The following is a 13,259-nucleotide window of genomic DNA, read 5'->3' on the forward strand; positions in this document are numbered from 1 at the left end:
GGAACAGACTTGAACTGCTTCGTTTCAGGTTGAGTTTTTACCAGTAAATCAAAAGTAACATTCAAATTCATCTGTTATGAAATCGCATTTGATAATTACAAGATATTTCAGGTCCTCTTTACACAACAACGCGGTGCTCCGGGGCCGTTGAAAACTCAGCTTGGTTTCTTTCCAAAAACAACCAGCAGCACCCACTAGTGGCCCAACATGTAAACTACAATGTTTTCAAAATGTTGTCATGTAAATGCGAAACTTTTCTGAGCCGAAAATGCAAAAACAATGAATTTGCACTTGAGGCGTTGTGAATAACGAGAACCGACCTTCATTGCTCCTGAGTTCAAGATAATCAAGGAACAGAAGTCCACTCATATCCCCATTTGTTTTTGTGTTTTCCTAGAAAATGGCTACGCAAAGTTTTACATGTCACAAGATTAGACATTAGCAGTTGGCAGTGTACGAATTCAAATTAAAATAACATTTTGTACGAAAATAGCTGCTACAGTTCCAGTGTTTCCTTGTCTCAGGTCCCATTTTGGCTCATATGTGTATTAAATCAGTGTTAACTTCTAAATGCACATTTTGGACGAGCATGAAATCTCCAGTATCATATCTATGGATGTAAGTCAGGAAATCAATTCATTGTCTTGATAATAAACCTTGACTTTGACCCGATGGAGGCTTCCATTATAACTTCTCCTGTCTTTAAAGTTGATTGACTCATTTCTAAGTCTAGTGAACCATGTTTGGTGTACTTTTTTGTAAATATCACCTTGTGCTGTAGGACTGTAGATAATCTAAATCTGATCTAAAGCCCATTTAGAGAGTTAATAAACAAGAAATGTTGAAATATGAGTGATTATGGTGTTTTTTGAGTCATTTTTTAATGTGTATAAATACGTGAGAACCTTATGAAGGGTAAAATACATTTCCAGGGAAGATAATTCAATTTCAGTGTATTTCATTCGGTGTTAATTGACTGAAATTATCTTTTAAACTAGAAGATTTAATTCTATGCTTAAAAATCACGTTTAAAATGATTGTCCATCTACATATTTTCATGAATGATACAATCAAGGACTGAGGATGAGATTTTTCTCCATTTAATGACACGTTGACCTGTGTGTATGTGTGTGTATCTCCTGATGTTAATGTGCCGGGTGTCTCCTTTGCACTGGATGTGTTCTGCTGTGTCGGACTAATTTTAGGTGGCTGATGTGTGATGTGTTCGGGGCTCTATCTCTTTCTCGAGGTGTGATTCTTATCTGTGCCTCTGGGAATAGCAGTGACAGCTTTTTCAATTGTCCGAAGCCTCTGACCACAGGCCTTGTTACACCTAAATAACCCCCCCCCCCCCCCAGTGTGCAAATCTGTGTAAAAACCTCATCAATTCTCCCAGACCTCAGACCCAAAGACAATTCTGTCTTTGAGGGAAGAACATCACTGCCTCCTACGACCTTGGATCGCCAATGAAACGAGACGTGTTTGGACTGAACTCTGAGTTTCATCAATAATCTCTCCATTGCTGTGTGAATTTTAAGTGGAATGTTTTGCCCTAAAAGAAATGATTAATAAAATGAAACTTTTCCTTGATAAAGGAGAATAATTTAACTATAGGACTTATTGGAATGTATAAGTACATTACACTTTACATTACATTGCAGAACTTTTATTTCTTCCCAACCCCTTCAGACATGTTGAATTAGAAATGTGTTGGATGCCTGTATGTATATAATGTTTGTCTCCACAGGTGTGTCTATACTTTGATATAGATTATTTCTTTTACCTATAGACATTTATATATGTTTATTTTTATGTATGTATGTATGTATGTATGTATGTATGTATGTATGTATGTATGTATGTATGTATGTATGTATGTATGTATGTATGTATGTATGTATGTATGTATGTATGTATGTATGTATGTATGTATGTATGTATGTATGTATGTATGTGTGGTTGTGTGTATGTGTCTATCTATCTATCTTTTTTGTATGTAACTGCATTTTGTAGTATGTTTTGACAAGTCTGCAGCAGATTAATATTGAAATTGTAAAAAAAAGAAGAATGAAAAAAGAAATGAATGGATGGTAAAACTCTATTATAGAAAAATGTACCGTAAATGTGTAATACAAATAGAAATTGTGATAGGATTCATATTGTGACTGCGTCTAACTGGCATGAGTTGATGCTTTTTATTGCCAAAGGATCAAGAGTCTTTTATAATGTGAAGAATATAAGAAAATGTGCATATTTAACCTGAGATGGTTAAATCTGGTGGTGGAAGTGAAGCTAAAATATGAAGATAAATTGAAACATTCAGTTGCTTTAAAACCCCCAAAACTCTGGCGTGTTCGTTACTTCAGAACAAAACAGAGGCACAAGTGAGTCATACGTACATCTGGTGGATGGACGTCCACACAAATCGGCTTTGTCAGACGATAATGTGTTTTACGAGCCGAAAAGTGATTCCTTCTAACTTTCACCGTTACGTCGTCGGTCTGAATTAAACTTCCTCCGTCTCGCCTCCCAAACAGATCGAAGACATCGTCACTCGAATACAGGATGAGAAGGCAGGAGGCGTACCTGTGCGCACCGTCAAGAGCTTTCTCTCCAAGATCCCCAGTGTGGTGTCAGGTTGGTATTTGGCTTCAGGTGTGTGTGTGTGTGTGTGTGCGTGCGTGCGTGCGTGCGTGCGTGCGTGCGTGCGTGCGTGCGTGCGTGCGTGCGTGCGTGCGTGCGTGCGCGCGCGCGCGCAGTAAATAGCTGCTTGTGATTGCACATGTCCATCGGCTGCACTTTGCCAGAGCCGGCGAGGGGACTGGGCGAAAACATGAAGTCAGACTTTAGTAAAGCAAGTGTGACCTTTTTTTGCCTCATTTAAATTGCTGCTGCTGTGGTTTGAGGCGGACGATGTCTTTGCCAATAAGACCTTGGTCATTGAGGAAACAGCCTGTGGTGTAACGCTGCCCTTCTCATCCGCTCTCCTCCTCCTGCTTCTCCGCTCTCTCTCTCTCTCTGTGTGTGTGTGGACGCACTGTACCGCTTTGTGTTTGTGCCCGTGTGCGGAATGAGTCACCAGTGTTTGGACGAGGGGGTTGCTCCCTCTCTCTCTCTCTCTCTCTCTCTCTCTCTCTCTCTCTCTCTCTCTGAGTCACTCCTTCACACGGCTCCCCGAGGCCTGACAGCCTCACCATCTCCCTCTGCAGCCTCTGACAAACGCGAAGACGAGCCGAGCGCTGCTGTCCAGGAGCAGAAAGAGGAGAGAAAGGAAGGCAGACCTGTTGAAATGATGCTGTGTGTGAAATGATGATTCCGAATGTCAACATATTGGTTTGAGAGACAAGTTTGACCTTGAAATCAAACACTCCGAAATATTTAGTTCACCATCTGAAATTGAAATAATTGAATAAGCATTGCAATATAAATGCTTGGTGGCGAGTGTCATGTGTTTGTTCATCAAATCAAACATGTGGCCTGTGCCTGGTTTATTAATATCTTCTAGAAACTATGCTGGGTCGCTCGCTCAAGCAAATCGATTGCACTTCTGGTTTGTGGGTGATCAACAAGGATCCTGTTTACGCAACATTTCAAGTGAAAACGCATCGTTCTTGCATTATAATTTGACTACATGGAAATAGCAGAAAAGCTGAAAATGATGTAGTTTTTATGTTGGGCCACTAGTGGGTGCTGTTGTTTGTTTAGGTAATGAAACCACACACGTGGGTAGACAACAATACATTGTAAACATTAACAGAGGTGAATGCACAGACGTTCTAATGGACTGACGACCAAGTTGGATTGTTGTTACTTGAAACCATTGGTGTATAAACAGGCCCTGAGAGTAACACTATGAGTAACGTGCAAACAGGAGTATTCCAACGAGAGCAATATTTCTTAGATTAGATCAGACTTGGAGCTGGGTGAGCTCTGCGTTGGTGGAGGAAGTTATTAAACAGCAAAGCAAAAAGAAATATACAAGGTGAATGTTTAGAAACTCAAACATGTTGGAAAAAAAGAAAGAGAAATTCTGAAATTACTTTATGACCTAAGAAGAAGTACAAGAAAATATCTCTTTCTAAAGTTGGCATATAAAAGTTGTTGGGGGGGGGGGGGGTCAGATGAGGAAATGCCCGTCACAGTAAAAGCAGAATCTTTACCGATTTTGTCTTGATTTGCACAATTGAAACGTTTCCAGCTTAAAGATCCAAACCCTCTGTTGTGTTCATGTATTGCAGCGTTTTGTACGCCGCCACCTTTGACCGGCTGTCTTTCTCTGAATAACAGGAGCGGACATTGTTCAGTGGCTGATGAAAAACCTCTGGGCGGAGGATCCAGGTAAGCCCGGTGAGAACTCAGTCCGTCCATGTGAGGACAGCAGAGCCAAACGGGAAGCCGGCTTTCTAACGTGTGTCTCTCCCGTCCCGCCGCCAGCCGAAGCCATCCACCTGGGGAGCCTGATCGCCGCCCACGGCTACGTCTTCCCCATCTCCGACCACGTCCTCACGCTGAAAGACGACGGGACGCTCTATCGCTTCCAGGTACAGGGAGAGTGACGATACTTCATCAGGGCGATGTGTTTATTGCGCGATACTAATGAGAGCAATCCTTCCTAAGCCTATTACTCATCCCACCAAGGTCGATGCTGAGCGTCCCTCCTGGACCATGCATCAGAGCGGGAGGCGGGCCGCGCGGCCGGCGGTTCAGCTTGTCAGCGGGGCGTTCGGTTTCTTTCCTTTTCTTTTGGGCTCGGGCTCGTCCAGCAGGAACTCTGACAGGTCCTTGTGATGGCTATGGGCTCCGCGCTGACTCATTACTGTGACGGGGCCATTAGCATCTTAATCCGGCCGGCCAACTACAGTAGACAGGCTCCCTTTTGGGAAGAGCTGAGCTGGCCGCTCGCTGGCTCGGCACTTTTTTGCCGCCGCTCTTATTCCTCCTCCTCCTCCTCCTCCTCCTCCTCCTCCTCCTCCTCCTCCTCCTCCTCCATCCACCTCTGAATGCATTCATCTTCACCTCAAGATTAAAAGCCATCATTGTGTGTGCAGCGAGGGCAGCGCGTGTCACGCTTGCTCATTTCGCCGGGGCTAAAAATATTCCCTCTGATGTTGTGGTGATGCAACAGGCCCACGTCACCACAATCCCCGGCCGCAGAGAGTCCACGGCGCGTTTCCAATCCACCTGCAAGAAAAGACTTGACAAGACGGCTTTTGTTTTGCCGCTCTAAAAATAGCCCCCCCCCCCAATACGGATATAAGGCCGAGATTTTTAATGACAACTCTCCTCTGCTGTTGGTCACAGATTCCCTCGCTCCCCGTTTGTGTCTGTCTGCCGATGGGAAGTCTGACAGATCAGCTGCTCCCCTCTGAGTTCACCCCGCCGTTCATTACGCTAAAAACAAACGCAACCGACCGACCCTTCGCTAGCACCCCCCCGCTCGCTCTCGGGCTAATTACCTTCATGAGGAATGGCGCTCATGAAAAATGTGCCGGATAACGTCTAATTCTGCCCCTTTATTAAGAATGCATGATGGATGGGACTGATTTATTATTCATGGACTTCAGAATGAACTTTGAATGTGTAATATGAGTTGAGGTTTGCAACTCATATTACACATTTCCCCCCCAAACACAACCACACATTGGCTGAATTCAGTTTCCCGTTCATTCCCACGTTTTATATACCTACAATTGGCAGTTATTAGAATGCATGGACTAAATAAATACTGTTTTCATGCTTGTAAGCTGCTTTGGATATTCAAATTACATCAATTTAATTTCTTTCTATTACATAATAACTACAAATGGAAGTTTTTAAAAATGTTTCAAAAGTTGTTTTTTACCAGACATTTTTCCCCTTTTGTTATGTTTTCTTCTCACAAATGAACAAAAGCATTCCTGATTTTTTTTTTTTAAATTAAAACAAGACAGATATTAGTGTGAAGCTCATCAGACATCATGAAGAATTATGTTCTGGGACTTCTCCTGTACGATAAGAGTTTTATTGATAAACTCAAGAGAAAATGACAAGAGAATCATATGCGTTCGTAAACAAAATGTGTTTTCCTCTGTTTCCCTCAGTCTCCATACTTCTGGCCTTCAAACTGCTGGGAACCCGAGAACACAGACTATGGTGAGTCACATGCTGTCTGTCAATTCTTGGGTGTTTCGCCGACCGGGGCGACTCTCTGAACCCTTCAGCCGCTCGCTCTGTAGATCTGTTGTTGACACCGACTGGCTATTGATCCACGGGGCCATTCCCTGTAACGTATCTGCCCCCGAGGACCCCCCCCCACACACACACTCCTGCAGGAGAGAGTCCCATAGGACCACACTGGCCCCACCAAATAGAGGGACAGACTCTGATTGGCTGTCTGTGTGGCATTTACCCGAGACTTGTTATTTCAAAAGACCACACGCGGCCTGCCTGCTCCAGTATGGCGTTCATTAGTGTTAGTTCAGACAGCTGAGACCTTCCATCAAAAAAAAACGAGTGCAACCCATTAGAAATCTTTTGTTGGCACAGAGCAAACAAAGTGTGTCCTCTTCATGTCTCACTCGTCTCTTCTTTTCCTCTGCAGCCATTTACCTGTGCAAGCGCACCATGCAGAACAAAGCCCGGCTCGAGCTGGCAGACTACGAGGCCGTGAGTGAAGTCAGATTCTTGCTTGTTGAAGCTTTCGGTTCAGTTTGGGGGGGAGGGGGGGGGGGACATCTTTGAACATCAAAGGTCAAGGAACATCTGAGGGTCAAGGGGAAAGAAGTTTCATCCTCAACTGATTATTCTAGGCCCAATTGGCAACGATCTCAAGTTAAAATGCAACTTCATTTCCCCTTTGCAGCCCTCGCTTTCTGCACAAACACACAGTAGATGGACCATAACAACAAAGTCTGGTTGGTGGTCACCGTAATAACAATCTAACTTAGTCGTATGTCCATATGAATGTCCGTGTACTCCCATTGTTAAGGTTTAAAACAAGCCTCAGAGTGTGTCGTTTCAATACAAAAACAAACAGCAGCACCTGCTAGTGGCCAAACATAAAAACGACATCATTTTGAGCATTTCTGGACATTTTCTTCAAAATGTTGCTGCTCTGAAATGAAAATCTAAAAACGATGCGATTACATACAAAGCGACCTATTTATAGAACTCAATTCCAGTTTAATGCAGGACGAAAAATCTACGATTATAAAATAAGCTTTAGTGCAAAGTATCATTTACAAAAGTTGCTGATCTTATATTTCAAATAAGCATTAAATTGAAACCTTTTCTATAAAAAGTTTTTTTTTTGAGTATGAATCAAATGAAACCTCCAGTCAGTTCAGTGAAGCATTAGTCATTAGTTAAGGATAAATTGTTGTTCAAATTAATATCCAGTATGCTCGCTGTAATAAGATCTGAGAAAAAAAACAAATCCAAAGACATCCATCAGGAAGTGAAAGAAACACGATCAGATTGTCAAAGGTAAATAACTTTTTTCCGGACAACCATTAAAGTCAAAGACAGAGTCTGAAATGTAAACAAAACAATCCCTAGCACTGCTTGGCATCATCAGATCGATATAGTCTCCAGAGGAGCATCATGGCAGCGCTGATCTCTGGATATTACGCAGCAGGAATGCAACGCTCTCCAATATTCTAAATGACGCTGCAACTATTGTCCAGTCCACTTCCTCCTCGCTCCTATCCAGGCCACGTTCTGCCTGCAGGCCTCATTGCCTGCTCATGCTGGTTAGTTTTTCTCTGTTTGTAACAAGGTCACATAGTAGAATCCACGACGGATGACTGCGTGGCCTTAATTGAGCTTCATTTGTAGATTTATGGGCATATGTGCAAAAATAAATACATGCAAAATGCAACAACTACAGGATAGGTTTTCTGAACATTTCATTGTATTTTGCACCAGAAAGTATTACTAAAAATGGCTTTATGTTGAGATTGTAGTCATTTGTGAAAATATCAACATTTTCATCACGTATACTCTACGCCACAACAGAAACAAACTTTAAAGTTTACATTTAGTTGTAAATTTTGGCAGTATTTTACAAGTTCAGGACCCTCAAGATATGTTTCCCAGGCCGTAAAGGTACAGGAATTTAAGTATTTAATTAATGCCACTAGGTGGCAGCAGTGAGTCTCTTGCTCATGGGATCATGAAGTTTGCTGTTCATTGTTGTCAGGAGCTTCAAGTTTTGTGCATTTTTTCTTTCTTACTCATCAGATTCTGCTGATGCAGCTTTTTTTTTTGTTCTTTGTTGGTAATTTCAGTCACTCTGCCACCTTGTGGTACAAAGTGGTATTACAAGACTGGTCCTTCTATGGCTTGCTGTTTAGCGGTCTGTCTTTTCGGCAACAACTGATGACTGTTCAGGTTATTCTGGAATAAATACGCTACAATTGTATCACAATGACTTATATTGACACACAACAAATTGTAAAACAGTTTAAGAAGTAGTTTATAGCTTTGTATTCACAGCGCAGCATAAAGGGGAACTCAATCTCATCGAACTCACCAGAAACACATTAAATAAGTGTATTTTGTAAAAGTCTCAGTAACATTTAAGATTTTAAAGGCCTTGTGATGCAAAAATGCATATAGATTAACACAAAAGTTCTATATTTCATGCCATTTTTAATTGTTTTGATAAAAAAATATATCATATTGTACCTTTATGTTATTTTTTTTATACAATATATGTTCTTTATGTGGGCTATAAGAACTCTGAGCCTTTCTGAATACTGTATTTAGTTTTTTTACCTTTGTAAATTATGAAACTTATTTAGCAGCTACTTTTCACCTTCTTTAAAGAAAAAGAAAAACTTGTCAAGGTTTATGCCCTTCATTACTTTTAAAAGGTTCTTAACACTCATATTGTTTGCACACGTAATACGGACCCTCTTGTCTTTCTTAAAGCCTGAGTTCATCAAGTTGTTTTTTTTTTTTTCAATATATATTTTTAGTGTACTGTCCAACACATTAACTGACATTTCTCTTATTTTGGAATGTGTGTATGTCTTTCCGTAAGAGTGAAATGTTTGACTGTGTGTCAACATTTTTTTTCATTTATTTCCAGGAGAACCTGGCTCGGCTGCAGAGGGCTTTTGCCAGAAAGTGGGAATTCATCTTCATGCAAGCTGAAGCTCAAGTCAAGTAAGTGCACGGTTTCACACGTGAGTCACCTCCTGATGTCAACGTGACAGGTTCCCGCCACGTTGATGGAGTCAAGTTTATGCACTGGTTCTTAGAAAGCGCGAGCCTTCGGCTGCATGCATGATGTGAGTGTTATTTCCCAGAGAAGGAAGAGTAGGATGAGGATGAGGAGGAGGAGGAGGAGGAGGAGGAGGAGGAGGAGGAGGAGGAGGAGGATGAGGAGGAGGAAGAGCAGGAGGAGGAAATGCTTCAGTGTGCACAGACTGTTGGGCCACCGATTCTCTCATTAATGGAGCTGTTTTCATGCTCTGCTTTCACTCAAGGGTGACATGCAGTAAACGCGCATATGCGTAGGCTTTTCAACACTTTACAAGAGTGCCATCTGCTGGCTGGTATTTGTAATCACAGCCAACCTCTTCTAATGACACCAAATCAAATTTAAAGGCATGCCATCATTCAGTACAAGTGGGAGTAATGAGCCCTGTTATACCTGCTGGATAACGATACTGCAGAGTCGCAGGCATTGCTGAGTGATGGGTGCAGACAGGTCAGGATCAACACTTCTCAGCTGCGTGTGCGTGTGCGTGTGCGTGTGCGTGTGCGTGTGTGTGTGCGTGTCCAATCCAAGGCATCATTCACTCTAATCTGTTTTCTTCCTCTGTAAGGATCGACAGAAAGAAGGACAAAGCAGAGAGGAAGATCCTTGACAGCCAGGAGAGGGCATTCTGGGACGTCCACAGGCCAGTGGTGAGTTCAAGAGACTGAAAACTGTGGGAACAAAGAGGATCCCGCTGCAGGAATGAAGCCGGGGTTTGTTGCGTCAGTAGACGACAAGATGCAGATTCAGCCGCAGAATCCGAGTTTAGCCTCAGAACGGAGGAGCCACACAAACCACACAAACTATACAGACAATCCGTGCTATCTGACCCAGACACACACACACTCTTGTCTCCTGCCGCATCCCACAGCCAGGCTGCGTCAACACCACCGAGATGGACATCCGCAAGTGCCGGAGAGAGAGGAACCCGCACCGGGTAAAGAAGGTGAGGAGGCCTTCTGCAGGCGGTGCTCCTAAACAGACAAATGTTTGGAGGTGTGGTATGTAGAAGTCTGAAAAAAAATCACAGAATGAAAGAAACTTACACTGAAGACAAACTGACACATTACTGCCATCTAATGCACAGCTATGGTATTACTTCAGATTCACATGGCGCACCTTTAAGGTTCATTCGCCAACGGAAACACGTTAAAACAAAATATTCAGGTTGGTGCAATTTGATGTGAAAATTATAATACATTCTGGATAAAAAATTTTTATTGAGTATAATTAGGTTTATTTTGCAATTGAATCAATAAAAAAATCCTAAAAACAAAATCGGATTAATTATGAAAATAAAGAGATGAATTATGTGTACTGATTTTTACTGAAGCAACATTTTAACATTTTATTAATATTTTACTCTGTTTACTATAAGTTTATACAATTTTCCCCCCCGTGTGATTGCTAAAATGTTTCTCGTCAAGAAAAAACAATTGTTGAAGTAGAAGAATAACAAGCAGATAAATGAGTCGACTAAAGTGTCCCTGCATTAACAAACACAATAATGTGAAACATTATTATTAGGCCAACATCAAGTTTGTTTCAATATATCTTACTGAATGACTTTCTAAAATATCAGTCCAGCCAAAGGAACAAACTAAAGCAGTGATTAAAGATTATTATGAAATGAAAGGCATGCAGACATTTTACCCACAACAGGCTCCCACCGTTCCTATTTAAAACTGTTTTCATCCATTTGTGTCTTCCTTTTTGGTCGAACGAGCCCAGTCACAATTTTTATTTGATCTATTTGATCCCAAATGCTTTGATTCTGGAGTAAAAACAGAAATGACAGAATTAAACTAAAGTGATATTTAATGAAGAAACAGGAATCTCCAAAAAAAGGCGCGGCTCCAACTGAAGTCTCGAACCAATCATGAGATTCCCTTTTCATTTCTGAGAGAAGAAAATGTTAAACTGATCGTTCTTTTTGCATAAACAAGCATGTTTCTAATAACTAAGTTTAATACAGACTAGAACTAAGCAACACGAGCACGAGAAGTGTTTTTTTTGTTGTTGTTTTTCTGATGGATTTCATCAGTTATATCTTCTAGAATTTCCATGTAGGATTAATGAAGTGTTTCCATTCTATTCTATTCTATTCTATTCTATTCTATTCTATTCTATAGTTGCTGTGAGGATGTTCAAGGGTGGAATTGTAAACTAAAAGCAGATGGGGGTGATTTTGTCTTTGGGGATCAATAAAAAAGCAGCAACAAGTGAAGAATCTTAATAATCTGATATGATCGAAAACACAAATCTTCATGAACTCATAGAAGTTAATGATAATAAACACAGTGATCAGTGACCATAATCAATGTTTTGGGTGCCGATATTCACAAGAGGTTTTACTTTAAATGGTCTAGCATCCTTCAATAAATGTCACGACTGGTTTTATTTAGTTTATAGTCTGAAAGGTGATTTTCTTCAGATTATTTATAGATATATTAAGATATATTGAAGATATATTTCATCCTCCCTGAGTTTAAAAGAAATAAATCAGAGTGTATACAGTCCTGTCAATCCCCTGAGCTTACATCCAAACACTCAGCAGTTGTCGTGGTAACAGCCGTGTGTGTACCCTCGCCCTGTTAGTCCGTCTACGGCGTCCCAGACGACGGCCAGAGCCAGCCCAGCCCGGTGCACATCAGCTCCCAGCCCGCCAGGAAGCCCACCAAAGAGGACGTTCAGAAGGAGGTGAGGCTGCGTGCGTCGTTGCCGGCAGGCCGGCGCCCTCATCCATCACCATGACGATCGGGGACAGAGACCGATGGGCTGTTACCTCATTTAGCCTCCTCATTCCTCTCCTTCCTCTCCGACAGATCACCTTCCTCAACATCCAGCTGGACAGACACTGCATGAAGGTTTCCAAAGTGGCCGACAGCCTGATGTGCTACACGGAGCAGTTCATGGAGTACGACCCCTTCGTGGCGCCCACCGAGCCGTCCAACCCCTGGATCAGCGACGACGCGTCCTTCTGGGACCAGGAGGCCAGGTGAGGCTCGGGGAGGTCACTGTGTGTGTGTGTGTGTGTGTGTGTGTGTGTGTGTGTGTGTGTGTGTGTGTGTGTGTGTGTGTGTGTGTGTGTGTGTGTGTGTGTGTGTGTGTGTGTGTGTGTGTGTGTGTGTGTGTGTGTGTGTGAGTCTGCTTTCTGCTCTCTCCTCTGACCTCCTCTATGTGTGTGTGTGTGTGTGTGTGTGTGTGTGTGTGTGTGTGTGTGTGTGTGTGTGTGTGTGTGTGTGTGTGTGTGGGTGTGTGTGTGTGTGTGTGTGTTGTGTTAGCCGGGACCCGAGTCAGCAGCGTGTGAAGAAATGGGGCTTCTCCCTGGAGGAGGCGCTGAAGGACCCGGCAGGACGAGACCAGTTCCTCAAGTTCCTGGAGTCAGAGTTCAGCTCAGAAAACTTACGGTGAGAGGGGGTTTCCATCATGTCCTTCCGCTCCCCAGCAGAGGTTTGATCCACAGGTGGTCTGTGGATGTTCTGCGTCTCTTTAACCAAAACCAGGAAGACATCAGAAATGTCTTCTTGCCCTGAGCTCCACCCTGAGCTCACTGCCTGTTCACTGTCCCGCAGCAACCTTCTCCTTAAGACGACTCTCCATATCTGGATTCAAGAGCCTTGAGCCATGCTGTCTTCTTCTCCTTAGCAGATGGAATCTTTTCCATCTGGCCTGTTTTGGCTATAAAGTCATTTAAGGATTTGTAGTTTGTCTCTTTTTAACAACTGTGAAGTAAATCTGACGTGCCTCAAAGCCACCTTTATAGACACCTACAGCTTTGATCGTTTATACCACCAACACCTCAAAAAGGTTTAATTTCCTGTGGCTACAAATGAATTCTCTTTCTCCAGGATTCCTCAGTATCAAGTATTAAAACGGCCTGGGAGTGAGACTGAGGTGAAGAACTCTCAGATTGTCCATGAGGACATATTCCTTCTTATGTTTCTCTCTTTATGTGCCAAACCCAGTCACAGGTCATCTGTTCTCCCTTGTGCCTTTTTAAAAAATGATT

At 42.4% G+C, this 13,259-nt stretch overlaps 1 protein-coding gene across 3 annotated transcripts in view; it reads left to right on the top strand.

Moving 5' to 3' along the window:
* Positions 1 to 13,259, top strand: part of LOC308120301 (regulator of G-protein signaling 6-like) — a 62,963-nt gene that overhangs the window by 42,293 nt on the left and 7,411 nt on the right. For 2 of the 3 annotated variants that reach the window (XM_080480817.1, XM_080480818.1), the window contains exons 3-13: positions 2,538 to 2,637; positions 4,288 to 4,338; positions 4,435 to 4,541; positions 6,081 to 6,132; positions 6,581 to 6,645; positions 9,074 to 9,150; positions 9,816 to 9,897; positions 10,119 to 10,193; positions 11,846 to 11,947; positions 12,073 to 12,245; positions 12,532 to 12,657. In XM_080480817.1, the coding sequence (XP_080336943.1) occupies positions 2,538 to 2,637; positions 4,288 to 4,338; positions 4,435 to 4,541; positions 6,081 to 6,132; positions 6,581 to 6,645; positions 9,074 to 9,150; positions 9,816 to 9,897; positions 10,119 to 10,193; positions 11,846 to 11,947; positions 12,073 to 12,245; positions 12,532 to 12,657 (1,010 nt within the window). Of the gene's footprint in view, positions 1 to 2,537; positions 2,638 to 4,287; positions 4,348 to 4,434; positions 4,542 to 6,080; positions 6,133 to 6,580; positions 6,646 to 9,073; positions 9,151 to 9,815; positions 9,898 to 10,118; positions 10,194 to 11,845; positions 11,948 to 12,072; positions 12,246 to 12,531; positions 12,658 to 13,259 lie in introns of all 3 variants that reach the window. The other variant, XM_080480816.1, reaches the window with a different exon arrangement.

The sequence above is a fragment of the Lipophrys pholis genome (assembly GCF_963383615.2).
Source record: "Lipophrys pholis genome assembly, chromosome: 14".
In the NCBI taxonomy this organism is placed as follows: domain Eukaryota; kingdom Metazoa; phylum Chordata; class Actinopteri; order Blenniiformes; family Blenniidae; genus Lipophrys; species Lipophrys pholis.